Genomic DNA, 13,577 nt, shown 5'->3' with positions numbered 1-13,577 from the left:
AGCCTTATGAGAGGCATCACTACAGCAGGAACACCCAGCACAGGAGCCTTATGGGAGGCATCACTACAGCAGGAGCACCCAGCACAGGAGCCTTACTTGTTCATAGTCAGTCTGTCTAATAAGATGTTCTAAGGCTAATTTCACACGGTTAAAAGTGTCTAATTCTTTTGATAATATGTCGTTCTGTTCAAAAATCTTCTTCAAATTGGATGCAGAAAGATTAGCCTGACAAAATAAAAGAAGCACATATCTACATGTTAAGACAACATTAAGTAGAACACCCTAGAATATTATCAATGAGGAACTATTTCCTAGTATCAAAATCATTATTTTGTATATAGTATTGGTAAGCCCTGGCAAGTTTACCAATAGTAGACAGAATGCACTACAGAGTAGTCAAATTAAAATAAGAGGAAGTTGTAGAACCCCACAGCTTTGAAGTATTTGTTCTACTAATGTGCAGACCACAGGCTGTTTTGTTCCAAAGTAAAGCTTATCTGAAATTGTAAAACCATTCTGTCCCAAATGATGCTTAGTTAACAGGTACATGGCGTCTCTCCGGGAGTTTTCTTTTTAAAAGATTTATTTATTACTATTTTATGTAAATGAGTGTTCTGCCTGCAAGTCTGTGTACCTTGTGTGCCTGGTTCCCATGGAGGCCAGAAGGGGGAACCGTCTCTTCTGCAACTGGAGTTAGAGATGGTCTTCTGCAAGAGACCAACCACTGAACATCTCTGCAGACCACAATTTTAGTTTTAAATCCACCCTTCAGAAAGTTACATTCTCTAGCTGAAGGCCAGGTCAGTCACATACCAATTTGTAGTTTCCAGTCTAGTCTTTTACTAAGTGCACTATAGGCTGAGACAACCTTTTATATGAAGAATGCAGCTAATGACAGGAATAAAGAATTCTTAGCCCAGCCCCCATATTTGGTATCATGAGCCCATTCATGGGCATGCCACTGAGATCTGAGTCCTTGGTCATGGCATTCTGCATATTATGCTCACTTTCCATCTCATTAGCCATTCTAAGTCCAACACTCACGTTTTCTAGACTAATTCCTTCCACAGTGTTCTTAAATAATGGCAAAAGTAATTCAACTGAACAGGATGCCGACTGAGCTTCTTTAAGTGTTGCTTCCAACTCCGTCTTTGTATTTGCGACGTCTTGCTTGAGCCTAATAACAGACAAATAAGCTTAAAGTTACTTCTAACACATAAACTGGAAACTTTTTATTTAAAACAAGAACAGTCAAGCCTGCCTCTGAACTGACATGGGTTTGACTTAGATGCCCCAGGGAGGCCTTACCACCAGGACTTTAAGCATCCAGGCCAAACATGGGCTAACAGAGGTCAAAAGACGTGGACCAGAGTACAGGTAGGAGAATAGTTCATCTTATATTTTGCTGCTATGGAGTCACACGTTATGTACATTTAAATTTGTGTATGGGGCTAGAGAGATGGCTCAGCACTGGTTGTCTTCAGAGGACCCAGGTTCTATTCCCAGCCCCAGAGGGTAGCTCACAGCTCTTTGTAACTCCAGTTCTGGGGAAACTCACACACTCCTTTGGCCTCCATGGGCACCAAGGATGCATGTGGTGCACACAAATATATGGAGGTAAAATTCTCATATACATAAAATAAATGTATCTTTAAATTTTTAATAAATGTATATTTAAGATTTTTATTAATAAAAATCTATGTATAACTAAATTTGAAAGAAGCTTTTTGAATATCTATAAAGCAAACAGCAAGCCCTGTGAGAGCACCATGCCTTTCATCAACTCATGCTTTACTGTCCTTGTAGAATGTCTCATAAAGACTCATTCAGGACTGATGGGGCTGCAAAGATGGCTCAGCAGGTAAAGACACTAGCTGCCACACCTAGAGATCTGTTCAGACTCTGGAATCTGAACATTGTCCTCTGACTCCATAGCACAAGTCTCACATACACACATACACAAAACGCATTTGGCATCCTTCAGATATTTCAAAGAGAAGATTCTGTTCATAAGTACCACTGGCTTAAAGTAAAAAGCTTATGATAAATAAGTGTCATTCATTCAAAACCATGGGCACAAAAATTAACAATTATATTTGATGAAACACCATTTTCCATTTTCTTTTTTTAAAAGATTGATTGATTGATTTTATATAAGGACACTGTCACTGTCTTCAGACACACCAGAAGAGGGCATCAGATCCTATTACAGATGGTTGTGAGCCACCATGTGGTTGTTGGGAATTGAACTCAGGGCCTCTGGAAAAGCAGGCAGTGCTCTTAACCAACCGCTGAGCCATCTCTCCAGACCCCATTTTCCATTTTCTGAAAACTAAACTAAAAGCTAGTCTATATAATCTACAACAATAATAATAACATTTTTAAGATTACTATTTTGGGGAATATTAATTCACACAAATAACAAGTAAATTTCCCATTTAAAAGAAGCAAAATATGATAATCATTTTTTACACAGCAATATACCAGGCAATCATATTCACTTTACAAGCTATTAATAGGTTGGGTTAATTTTTCAATTGCTTTCATTACAAATAATAATAATTAAAAAATCTTAAACCACACACTGTAGGCAGACAAAAGGCCAAGGCAATTATCCTAAGAGATTAGGGACAGCCTGATCTGCCTGTGAGGCCTTGCCTCAAAAAGTACAAATAACAAGTAAGGCAAACAAATAAATAATAAGGACTGGCAACTGCTCTGACCTGCTGAATAAGTATTTTTATCATCAGATTATATAGGCATATTTTAATGAATGAATACTCGATGTGACAGAGCTATTCGTGACTGCTTGCCATTTAATTAAGAAGCTAGAAGATGAGATGTGTTCTGCTGCTACCAAGGCTACCTGCGGGGGTGCTTCTCAGGGGCACACTGTGAGAACGGTCCTCTCTCCTGGATGAGGTAAGAAATCAGGCCCTCTGAACGACTTCCATCACTAGTAGGCATCTCCATCAACTCAGTGACTCTTTTATAGGTGCTTCAGCAACAACTTTCCCACAGGCGCTGAAAGCTAGGAAACATATGTTATTCAACTTATCATTTCAGGAGGGTTTTTTCCTTTCATTATTCTGTGATTTAAAGATCTTAATTATGTATAAATGCTTCAAAGGCAATATCAAATTATAACTGCTATTAGGGCATGGTTGTGCATGCCTTAGCACTTAAGATGCAGGAGGAGGCAGATCTCTGTGAGTTTAAGGCTACCCAGTTTACCCAGCAAGCTCCAGACCAATTAGGGCTACATAGTGAGGCCCTGTCTTACAAAAATTTTAAATGTTACTCACTCACTGTTCTAGTTACCTCAAAATAATATCAAAATTGCATTGCATAATAATTTACCAATTCCAAGTTTCCATATACATTTTCAAAAGGCTTGCATATATATATATATATATATATATATATATATATATTATATAAAAATGATTATGTGTATGTATGCATGTATGTATATATATATATACATACATGCATACATACACATAATCATTTTTTTTAGATTTTATTTAATCTTGCATCTGTGCATGGGTATATGCACATGAGTCCTAGGGAGTTGGCAACATGGAGATCAGAGTCCCCTGGAACTGGAGTTACACAGGGATTGTGAGTGAGTGACCTTGCATAGCTACTGGGCCTGAACTTGGGTCCTCAGCAAGGACAGCAAGCACTCTTAACCATTGAGCTATCTCTTTAGGCCCAAATGTAGTTATCTTTATTGGTCTATTTCCTGAAGTATTATAGCAATCCTTCAATATTCACCCAAAAGGACTAGAAAACAAATATGCAAACTGTGGATTTTGTACTAGTTCCATCTAGCCTTGGCAACAGAACCTGTTTCCTCTTACAACTGCAGAAACTCAATGTACCAACCGTTAAAACCATACTTCCAAACAACTGCAGCAAAGCACATAAAATGTTATTTTGAAAGTCATCCTTCTCGTTACACTTCTTCATCCCCATTTCCAGCTCAATCAAGAATATTCTTTGCTGATAAAGATAATAATTAAAAATGACAGTACTTCTGAACTTTAGCAAAAAATCTTCTCATTTAGCCCTAAAGATGTCATTTTTTACAAGTGACTGGTTAAAGATGAATTCCTTCCAAGTTGCCCCATTTAAAGTGATGAATTAACACATCAGCAACATTGAGGCTAAGTTTTCACAATTCTAGTTAGAAATGGTCATGTGTCTTTTTTGTTGTAGCTGTTTATACAAGATTAAAAGTCATGTTTTATGCTTTCTACATTGCTTTTCAAATATTTAAGATTTAGTCTTAGATTTCTCTATTAAAATACATTATGTTCAAGAATTTTTCATTAGTTTAGGTACATGTGAAATAATAGGTTGAAACTATTCAAAATATTTAATTAGCAAGTCACAAACCTCCCAGAAAACCTGCAAAAAATGCATCAATTTTTATCTGATACGTCAATATACAATGCAGAGACAAATATTTAGCAGCTAAAATTCAAAAGGAAGAGTAACTCAGAGGGCCCGTGATACTCCTCCTGGATCTCTTGCTGCTGAGTTGTGTAACATCTGTTACTACAAAATCATACTGTAGAGAATATACGCAGATATTTACATACAGCCCAGTAGAACCTTAAATGCACAGGTCACATGAAAAGCCAAACTAAGGCTAAAGAGGAGCAGGCTCTGTGACATCCCAGCAAACTCCCCTGTGGGTCTATTTGGTTTGTAACTGCCACAGCCCCTTAGGGGGTGACTAGCATTTATCTTCTTCTCATTTATCTGTTTAAATATTAATCTCTCCACAGGCTGGGATCTCAAGAAATAATGTCTTATTTATAGTTGAATCCTGAGCACCTACAAACTTTGGAGAATTAAGCAATGCCTGGCAAGTATGCAAAGCTTAGCACTATGAACAAATATGACCAATGACTGCTTTTCACATATCCATCTCTTGACTGACCTTTCTAGGGGTTAAAAGAAAGATGTTTCTCTACTTAGAAGAAAAACTTAAAACCATCATGAGAGGTTAAGGATCTTCTATTCTTAGAAAATATTTTATAAAATGAAAATCATTTAGCATCAGTAATTTAAGTGAGTTCTCATGTATTGAGTTCTGGGCTACTGGTGCACGTGCCAACACACACACACTCACACACACACATACACTCACACACTATTCTAAAAAATTTTTATCACAAATTAGAAAGCAATTTTTTTTTTGCTTCATCACCTACAAATATTAACTACATCTTAAATGGTAAAAGTGTGGCAGAAATAGGGACCTGTGGTAGATAATTATCATCTAGACATAATCTAGAACTCTGACAAGGCAATCTCAGTGAGAAAAGGCCTTAATTGGGCTGCCTAGTGGGTATGCCTGTGGGAGACTTTCTTCGCTGGACTGAGGTGGAAAGAACCATCCTGACTGTAGGTGGCACTATACCATGGGTTGGGCCCTAAATAAGAGAGAGAAAGCAAAGGGAAGCAAGCATGCAAGCATTCAGTCCCCCTCAGGTCCTGACTGTGGGTGTGGCTGACTGCTTCAGGCTCCTGCTGTCTTGGCTGCAATGATGAGTGATAATCTGAATAGTAAGTTAAAACTGCTCTGCTGAGGCATTTTATCACAGAAGAGAAAGGAAAGCAGGATGGGGGGTCTAAGAATGACTTCCACGATATTATCATTCCAAATTCAAAGCAGAGAAGTAGGTGAGTGTCACATATTCTCACAGAAGTTATAAGAAGTCATACTCTACGAGACAAAGACTGCACATGTCTGAAGACATGCCACTGTTTTTGTGTTGTGACAATTCTGGAACCAAAAGTAGATGAACAAATGTAATGCTTTCCTTAATATAAAAATGCTTGGGCTGGAGAGATGGCTCAGTGGTTAAGAGCACTGACTGCTCTTCCGAAGGTCCCGAGTTCAAATCCCAGCAACCACATGGTGGCTCACAACCATCTGCAATGTGATCTGATGCCTTCTTCTGGTGTGTCTGAAGACTACTACAGTGTACTCATATACATAAAATAAATAAATCTTTAAAAAAAAATGCTTGGGCTGGTGAGATGGCTCAGTGGGTAAGAGCACCGACTGCCCTTCCAAAGGTCCGGAGTTCAAATCCCAGCAACCACATGGTGGCTCACAACCATCTGCAATGTGATCTGATGCCTTCTTCTGGTGTGTCTGAAGACTACTACAGTGTACTCATATACATAAAATAAATAAATCTTTAAAAAAAAATGCTTGGGCTGGTGAGATGGCTCAGTGGGTAAGAGCACCGACTGCCCTTCCAAAGGTCCGGAGTTCAAATCCCAGCAACCACATGGTGGCTCATAACCATCCGTAACAAGATCTGACGTCCTCTTCTGGAGTGTCTGAAGACAGCTACAGTGTACTTACATAAAATAAATAAATAAATAAATCTAAAAAAAAAATGCTTGCCTGCCAAACCAAATGCTACACTTATCTTTCATCTATAAAATATCCTATCTTTATAAATTATATTCACATTTTAGTTCATTAAAGGCAATTTTTTAAATAGAAACTGAGTGTTCTGCCCAAGTTTTCAGTTATGTGCAAGGTATGGCTAACTGACAAACATTGCACTTTTGTACAACTTGTTAGTGACCCATCCTACACAAGTTTGAGCAAATTCTTAACCATCAGTATTCTGATTTTTTCTTAAACCTGTCAAGGGTGATGATGGCACTGCTGATGGAGCTAGAACCACAGTATTGTGTTCCATTCCGATCAATGAGTGTGTTAAGGGATGGATACTCGGGAACAATGGCATTAGAAAAGATCATAGCACCTAGACTAGTTTAGGCAAATGTTGGTTAAAAACTACTCTCCTTGACAAGAAAGCATAGAATTCCATTAGCTTTTATTTGTTTGCTAAACACCAATCCCTGAAAATCAAAATTCAGTGACTTCGAACAATAGCATGCAGATTCTATTAAAATAGCACCCCAAAATTCAAATACTCAGCAAGAAACAGAAAGTAGATGTAAGAAAGATGCCTTTTCTCTGTATTCTGGAAACTAGTCAAAACTTACCAAAGAGATAATTGCATAGCATTTTAGATTCCATGGTGGGAAAAAAAATGTGAAACTTAGAAATAGATAATCAAAAATGACCAAAGCAGGAAAACAGATTTCTAAATAAAAGCTATCAAAATGATTGGGTGTGAGTGAGGGAACAGGGTGACATTTATGATTCAGAGAGGCTAACTTGAGTAAGAATCTGTGGCTTCTGGTCAGCTGGGGCTGAAGAGTCAACAGGAGACCAGCAGCACTGAAACAAAATCTTTGCTTTACAATGGACGCTGGTTAGCTGGAGCTGCAAAAGTAGCTATAATCAGTAAGTGACCACCACTGCTGAGGAGAAATCTGGGAAGCAGTGGTTCAGGGAGGCCAAGGCTGTACCTTAAGTGAGTAGCTAAACTTAGTCATGTGTTAAGTTTTCCACATGGTTCTGGTTTTCAAGGAGTGAAGGGATCACGGAGAGCAGCTGAGGTTTGGCACCATATGACAGGACTGAAGACCAGCACAGAGGCCAGAAAGCCACTGAAGACAGAGCAACCCCCCATCGTAGTGCAGGCCTCAGGACTGAAGAGGCAATGAATACAAACTGAGGCTTGGAACCATGAGGCAAGGGTTTCTGAGGAAAGCCCAGGAGATGTTATTGGAGAAATGCAGCCTCAGTCACAGTGGATACACAAGGATTGAAAGTGTCACGGAAAGAAACTGAGAACTGGTACAATGAAAGGACAGAAGAGGCCATAGGTGCAGCCTCAGTTGCATTAGAGATCCCAGGATACTGCAGATGTTAGGACCACGGATGACCATCAAGTACAGCAACAGGGGTGGTTTAGAGTAATGGTAACATGCTGAACAAGTAGAATCATTGGACTAGTCTTACTTTATCCCACCTCCTTTAAACTTAGATGCCATCTAGCTCACTCTGCGGGACATCTGACCAGTCATCACGTTTTTCCACTTTCTCCTTTTCAAAGTAATTATCCTGAATCAACCAACCTACCTTAAATTTACTTACAAGCCTGAGTTGATCAGAACTGATATTACAGAACAACCTTTAAGATCTATCTGTTCTCTGTAGAAAGTCATTGCTGAAGTAGTCATAAATTGAGAACTACTAAACCCGAGGGTGGGGGCTGGGGGCATCAGTGGCCTCCAACAGAACGCCGTCCAGCAAGATCATTTCTATACTCATCCTGACTCCCATTTGTCTGTATGAAGTTATCAAAAGTCACTAATAAATGAGGCTATTTGCTCAGATCTTGAGACACTTGAAAAGCAAAGACTAACACTATTAATATACACCAGTTGTAGAATTAGCAGAAAACAGCAATAATAATAATAATAATACTTTGCTATTAAAAATTACAAATATGGCCAGTCTCACCATTAATCAAAGGTATGAAGTAAAGCTTAAAAGCAAGCACGATTTCTACAGTTTGATCCTTTACCTAAACCAGGCACTCATACCCTCCAACACTTGACACCCTGTAAGACATGGGGTGACAGAGAAACTTGGTCTTTAGGGTCACCAACAGCAGCCACTGTTCCACTGTTAGGTTACAGTCAGTCAACTGACATATTCAGTGCCAGAGTCAGGGGACATGACTCGGGGCACGTCAAGAACTGGACTGCCATCTAATGAGCTCAAGATTAGGAAAACACCGTGTCTGAAACACCCCCAAACCCGGACCCTCGCTCTGCAGAGACCCTCCGCCCGCTAGCTTCTCCCCGGCGTCCCGAGACCACACCGCAGGAAGCAGGGGCACAATGTCCGCTTTCCTCTGGGTGACAGTGGAGGACCTGAGCACCAAACACACACTGTACAGGTAGGGTGGGCACCACGGGTTCCACTTCCGGGTGCCTCGGGTCACGCGCGGCCCGCCCTCAGAGCCCACCCCCGACTCGCGCCCGCCCGCCCGTCGCCCGTCGCCCTGACGTCATCCCCCGCCGCCGCCACTACCTACAATGGCCGGAGGCCCCTCTGAGGTCTGCCGGGCCCTGGGTCACCGCGGCAGGCGGAGAGTGCAGAAAGAGTAGGAGGCCAGAAGGAAGGGCAGGGAGCGCGGGGAGAGAAGCCGACGAGTCACCAGAGCAGGCAGCGGCGGCCTGAGCGCGTCCACCTTGGAGCTCAACGTTGCTAGTAACCGGCCCGCGGTTTCTGTGGAAACGGACGCCCCGCCCTCGTCGGCCCGCTCCGACGCAGCTAATTGGCCGGGAGCGCTAGAGCGCGAGCGCCGTTCCTGCTGTGATTGGAGGGAGCGAGGGGGCGTGGCCGGCGGAGGGGTTGTCTCTGCTCTGGTTTCTCCGGTGAGATTTTCTAAAGCTTTAGCTTTGAGAAAAGGCTTAGCTTTTGTGCGTCTCTGACCGAAAAATCTCAACCGCTCTCATCTTAGCAGGGAAGGAAAGTCCATTCCGAGTCTCTTGACACTGGATCGAAAAATGACCTCCCTGCTTTTGCCTATTTTTTGCAAATAGGTTTTGAAAAAAACCAAGACAGAAAAACCTCCTTTCCAGTGTATGGCATTATCCCCGAGCCTCCACCAGGCCACAGGAATTTTTCTTCTTAAATAACATAGTCAGCAGGTTCTCCAAAATGTCGTTCAAGTCCCAAAGTCCTTAGATAAAGCTGCTGTGCTTTCTAAACTGCTGGACCGGTCAAATGAGGTCTTGGTAGGAAAAAGGGAGGACCTAGTAGTGTTTGTTTGTTTGTTTGTTTGTTTTCCTTATGAGATTTCCAGGGTTTTGTCATTGTTCTTGGAATGTGTTTTCATGCTCCTCCCAGGTGTAGTAAATAGGAATGAGTTGTTTACTTCCAAGTATTTGTACAACTGGCTATTGTTATCCATGTATTTGCCTCTAAGGGGGAAAAAAAACAAATAAACATGCTTTTGCCTCATGCACTTTGTTATATATTCAAGTGACCTTTCTAACACTCAGGGTATACACTGGCTGATGCTCTGAATAAAGTTGGCTGTTGCATGCAGTGTTCGTCTGCCTCGTTCCTCGGCTCCACTCTTCTAGGTTCCACCACGGTTGAAGCAGTAAACAGGAAGAGATATGAAAAAGGAAGAGATATGCATATCGAAGCAGCGCATACTTTGCAGTTCTAATAGATATGATAAATGTCAGCAAGGAGCTGAACCCTCAGTATGGCTAGTACAAGCTCTTTAGAGACGGATGCTATGCTTCTTGGAGAGTTTCCAAAGGGAGCTATTCTCTAGGTGAGGAAAATGAAAATACATGTTTATGAAATTAAGAATGTTATAAATAGCAAGTTTATTGAATGTTTACCAACTGGAAAATTGATTACATGTTCAATACAATGGAATGATATTATACAGTAAAAAACAAGCCACTTCAGTATGCACCTTCTGCATAACTAGTTTGAAACTCTTCTCTCTGTTACCTGGGACATTCAATATTGAGATGTTGGATACACGAATGCCAGGGATAGAGTGTTAAGAGGCATCTCAATACATCCTTGTATAAGAAAGTATCATAGACTGAGTTGTTTAAACAACAGAAACATATTTATCACATTTCTGGAATCTCCAAAGACCCAACTCAAGAATCAACCAATCTGGCTGCTAGTGAGTTGTCTGTTCCTAATGCTTACAGATGGTTGGAAGCCTTCTTGTTGTATTCTTGCTTGAGCAAGAAGAAAGGTCTCAACCTGCCTCCTGTAAGGGCACTGATCTAATCATGAGGACTCTACTCCTGTAAGCTAACCAACCCCCTAAGTCCTGCTCTCCAAGTGTCTGCACACTGAGGGTTAGTGGAGGAAGGGACACACTCATTCCACAGCAGGGAGCTGCATGCTACTCCTTGGAGAGTGATCTTCTCTGAAGGCAATTCTCCCAGTATTGTCTTAATTGTGGGAAAATAAAGATTTTTATTATTTTCCGACTATCATTTCTCAGCATGTTTAATCACAGATGTAAGCTGCTTTTACCTGATTATGACTGTCCAAGAAGAGTAGGTAAATGCCAAAAGAGATTTTTGTAACTGAAAACAGAAAAGATGTGAGTTTAAAAAAGATTAAAACATGTAATTTTAGATACTGGAACTTCAATATATTGACCATCTCCCCAGCCTAGTAAGTAATTTACAATGCATGATTCATTGCTACAATGTTATAACAATCCAAGAAGAGATAAGTCATGAATTTCACATGGTTTATGACATAAAAACTCATTCTTTTATCCTTGAATGAAAAAGGATAAAATGATCCTTGAAAAAAAGTCCCCTCCCCAATTTAGCAGTTGTCCAAAACTATCACTTTACAAAGAAACTAACATTTTGAATTATATTTTAAATGTTTGATTTTGACCTAGATGTGTCTGTCACTGTCTTTTTTTCTAATTATTGTATTTAATAAACAACTATAGTGTTACTTGGGAGAATTAATTGATTTATGTTTCATATCTATGTAACTATAAGAATTCCTATTCAAATTAGTCCCATTGCTTTCTTTTTTAAATCCCCTTTTTTTGTGCATGTATCTATGCATTTGGACAGGCAGAGGCCATGATGATGGAGGCAGGACAGCTTTCAGGAGTGGGCTCTTGCCCTGGGCTCTGCTGAGGCAGGGCCTCTCTCTCCATGTTCACTGCCTATAATGCCCCCCCAACCCCCAATTGGGACTCTCTTGCAGCAGGCAGTTTTCTTGCACTCCCTTGCCATCTCCCTGGCCCAATCCAGCTATAGTCTAATGAAAAGAGCACTGTAAAAATCTCTGTGATAAAGGAGACATGCTAAGGATTTTTAAGCTGTTCTCAGTCTTTCTTGGAAAACAGAAAAAAACTTACAGAAGATGAAGAAAGAATTGCTGAGTAATAAGGAATAAAGAAAAGCAACCAAAGCTGCTGCCAACACTGTTAAAATAATCACAGTAGTGGGTTATTCAAGAAAACTGGACAAAGATAAAAGAAGAGAAAGAAAACATATCACATGGAGTGCTAGAGTCTGCAGGATACAGGAAACCTTGGCTGTAACCAGTTAGAAGGAAAAGAGATTTTCACTTATCAGCCACGGGCAGGGGGGGGGGGGCTTGGTGTTTTACATCAGATACAAAAAGGGAAAAATAGAAATGAGTTGTCCTGAGCTTTGAAGTGCCACCACTGGGAAACAGGGACAGGGAAGCTAAGGGGACGTGGGAAAGTAAGAAGTCACCAAGCCAAGAGTCCCATGTGCCTCTCCTACTAATCCAGAGTAAAAACACAACCAGAAACCCTGAAGTTGCCTACGGAGATGGTGGCTGCTTACCTAAGACAGCAGCTGGCCTCTGCTTCCATCCCCACCCATGGGTTTCTCCTGCCCATTTTCCACACAGCACCTAGAATGGTCCTGAGAAGGAAGCAGCACAAAGCCATAGCTTTCCCATATCATGAACTGCAGTCTATGCATCTGGCCTCACAGGATTTGTGCCTCCCAGGTTCCACCATGCCACAGTGCCCTCTAGCCTTGAGACCTCTCCACTCCTCTCAGTCTTATTCATCCCTGTCCTTACCTCCCTCCAGTTGTAGCAGGTCTCAGTCCCCATCTCTCCTATAAGACACTTCTCTCAGATAAAGGCATGATTATCTGAGACTAGCTAGAATAATCATGAGAGTGTCATGATTCGCTAGCCTGATAATCCTATCAGAAGGCTTTCATGGACCACGTGATACAAGTCTGCATTGCCCAACCTCCACCTGTTCCTCTCTCCTTAGCCTTCCAGCATTCCCAACTAGATGTCACATTTTATATGTTGTCGTCTCTTCCATTTCCTTCTCTAGAATGGAAAGCTCATGAAAGCAAGACTATCTAGTAATTGACTGCTGTCACTCATTACTAACAGTGACTGGGTCTGGTAAGAACCTGCCTTTAACAGTTTTAATGATGTCTTATCAGCAAATTTTATTTTTAAACGAATGAAAGCAAATGAAAAGGATTTACAGGAGCAACTCCCTGCATGAATGAGACACATCTCTGAGAGTTACTGGCTAGAATCTATGTGTCGAAAATTACTAAAAAATGAAAGATATTGAAAAGACTAATGTGTCCATTTAAAAGGAAAACAAATACACTGACTTTGAAGTATGACTTTAGTAATCTAGAAGTACATTAAGGATAGGGTTTTATGGCAGGCAGGAGAGCTGGCCCCACCCCTCACTGGCTGCAGCACTTGGGAGACCCAGGAGAGCAAGACTCAAACTCCCCTGGCAGCACAGCAGAGCAGTTGGAGTGTGTGGGCCTGGGACAGATGCCCTGCCCCAACCCTCATTGCCTGAGACAGGGAGGAGATTGAGTCCAGTCCCCCAACTCCTAACCCTGGCCTGGCTTTGGCAGCACAGGATAGCAGAAGTGGCCCCACCCCTCACCCTGCAAAGCAGAAGAGCTGACCCTGGTGGCTTGGATGCAGGACAGCGGGCAGTCTGACCAACTCATCCACCTGGGCCCAGATCCAGGGCTCTGAGTTGGTCCACTCCAACATCTACCCCATCTATAAACTGCTGGAGCACGTGAAGCAGCTGGTCCTTCAGATCCAAAGCTGCAGGATG

The 13,577-nt window shown here is 41.3% G+C and overlaps 1 protein-coding gene across 4 annotated transcripts in view; it reads right to left on the bottom strand.

The window, feature by feature from the left end:
- Window positions 1–9,189, bottom strand: part of Odf2l (outer dense fiber of sperm tails 2 like) — a 37,372-nt gene extending 28,183 nt beyond the window's left edge. Inside the window, exons 1-5 of one of the 4 annotated variants that reach the window (XM_029537845.1) lie at window positions 8,420–8,872; window positions 4,955–4,958; window positions 2,867–3,031; window positions 1,045–1,177; window positions 97–225 (exon numbers count right to left, since the gene is read on the bottom strand). In XM_029537845.1, the coding sequence (XP_029393705.1) occupies window positions 97–225; window positions 1,045–1,177; window positions 2,867–2,973 (369 nt within the window). In that variant the 5' untranslated portion in view covers window positions 2,974–3,031; window positions 4,955–4,958; window positions 8,420–8,872. Of the gene's footprint in view, window positions 1–96; window positions 226–1,044; window positions 1,178–2,866; window positions 3,032–4,954; window positions 4,959–8,419; window positions 8,873–8,999 lie in introns of those variants that run through there. The other 3 variants (XM_029537847.1, XM_029537846.1, XM_021196177.2) reach the window with 3 other exon arrangements.
- Window positions 9,190–13,577: the final 4,388 nt, after the last annotated feature.

The sequence above is a fragment of the Mus pahari genome, chromosome 4, assembly GCF_900095145.1.
Source record: "Mus pahari chromosome 4, PAHARI_EIJ_v1.1, whole genome shotgun sequence".
Lineage (NCBI taxonomy): Eukaryota > Metazoa > Chordata > Mammalia > Rodentia > Muridae > Mus > Mus pahari.
The sequence above is the reverse complement of the archived record's forward strand: the minus strand, read 5'-3'. Positions and strand labels throughout refer to the sequence as shown.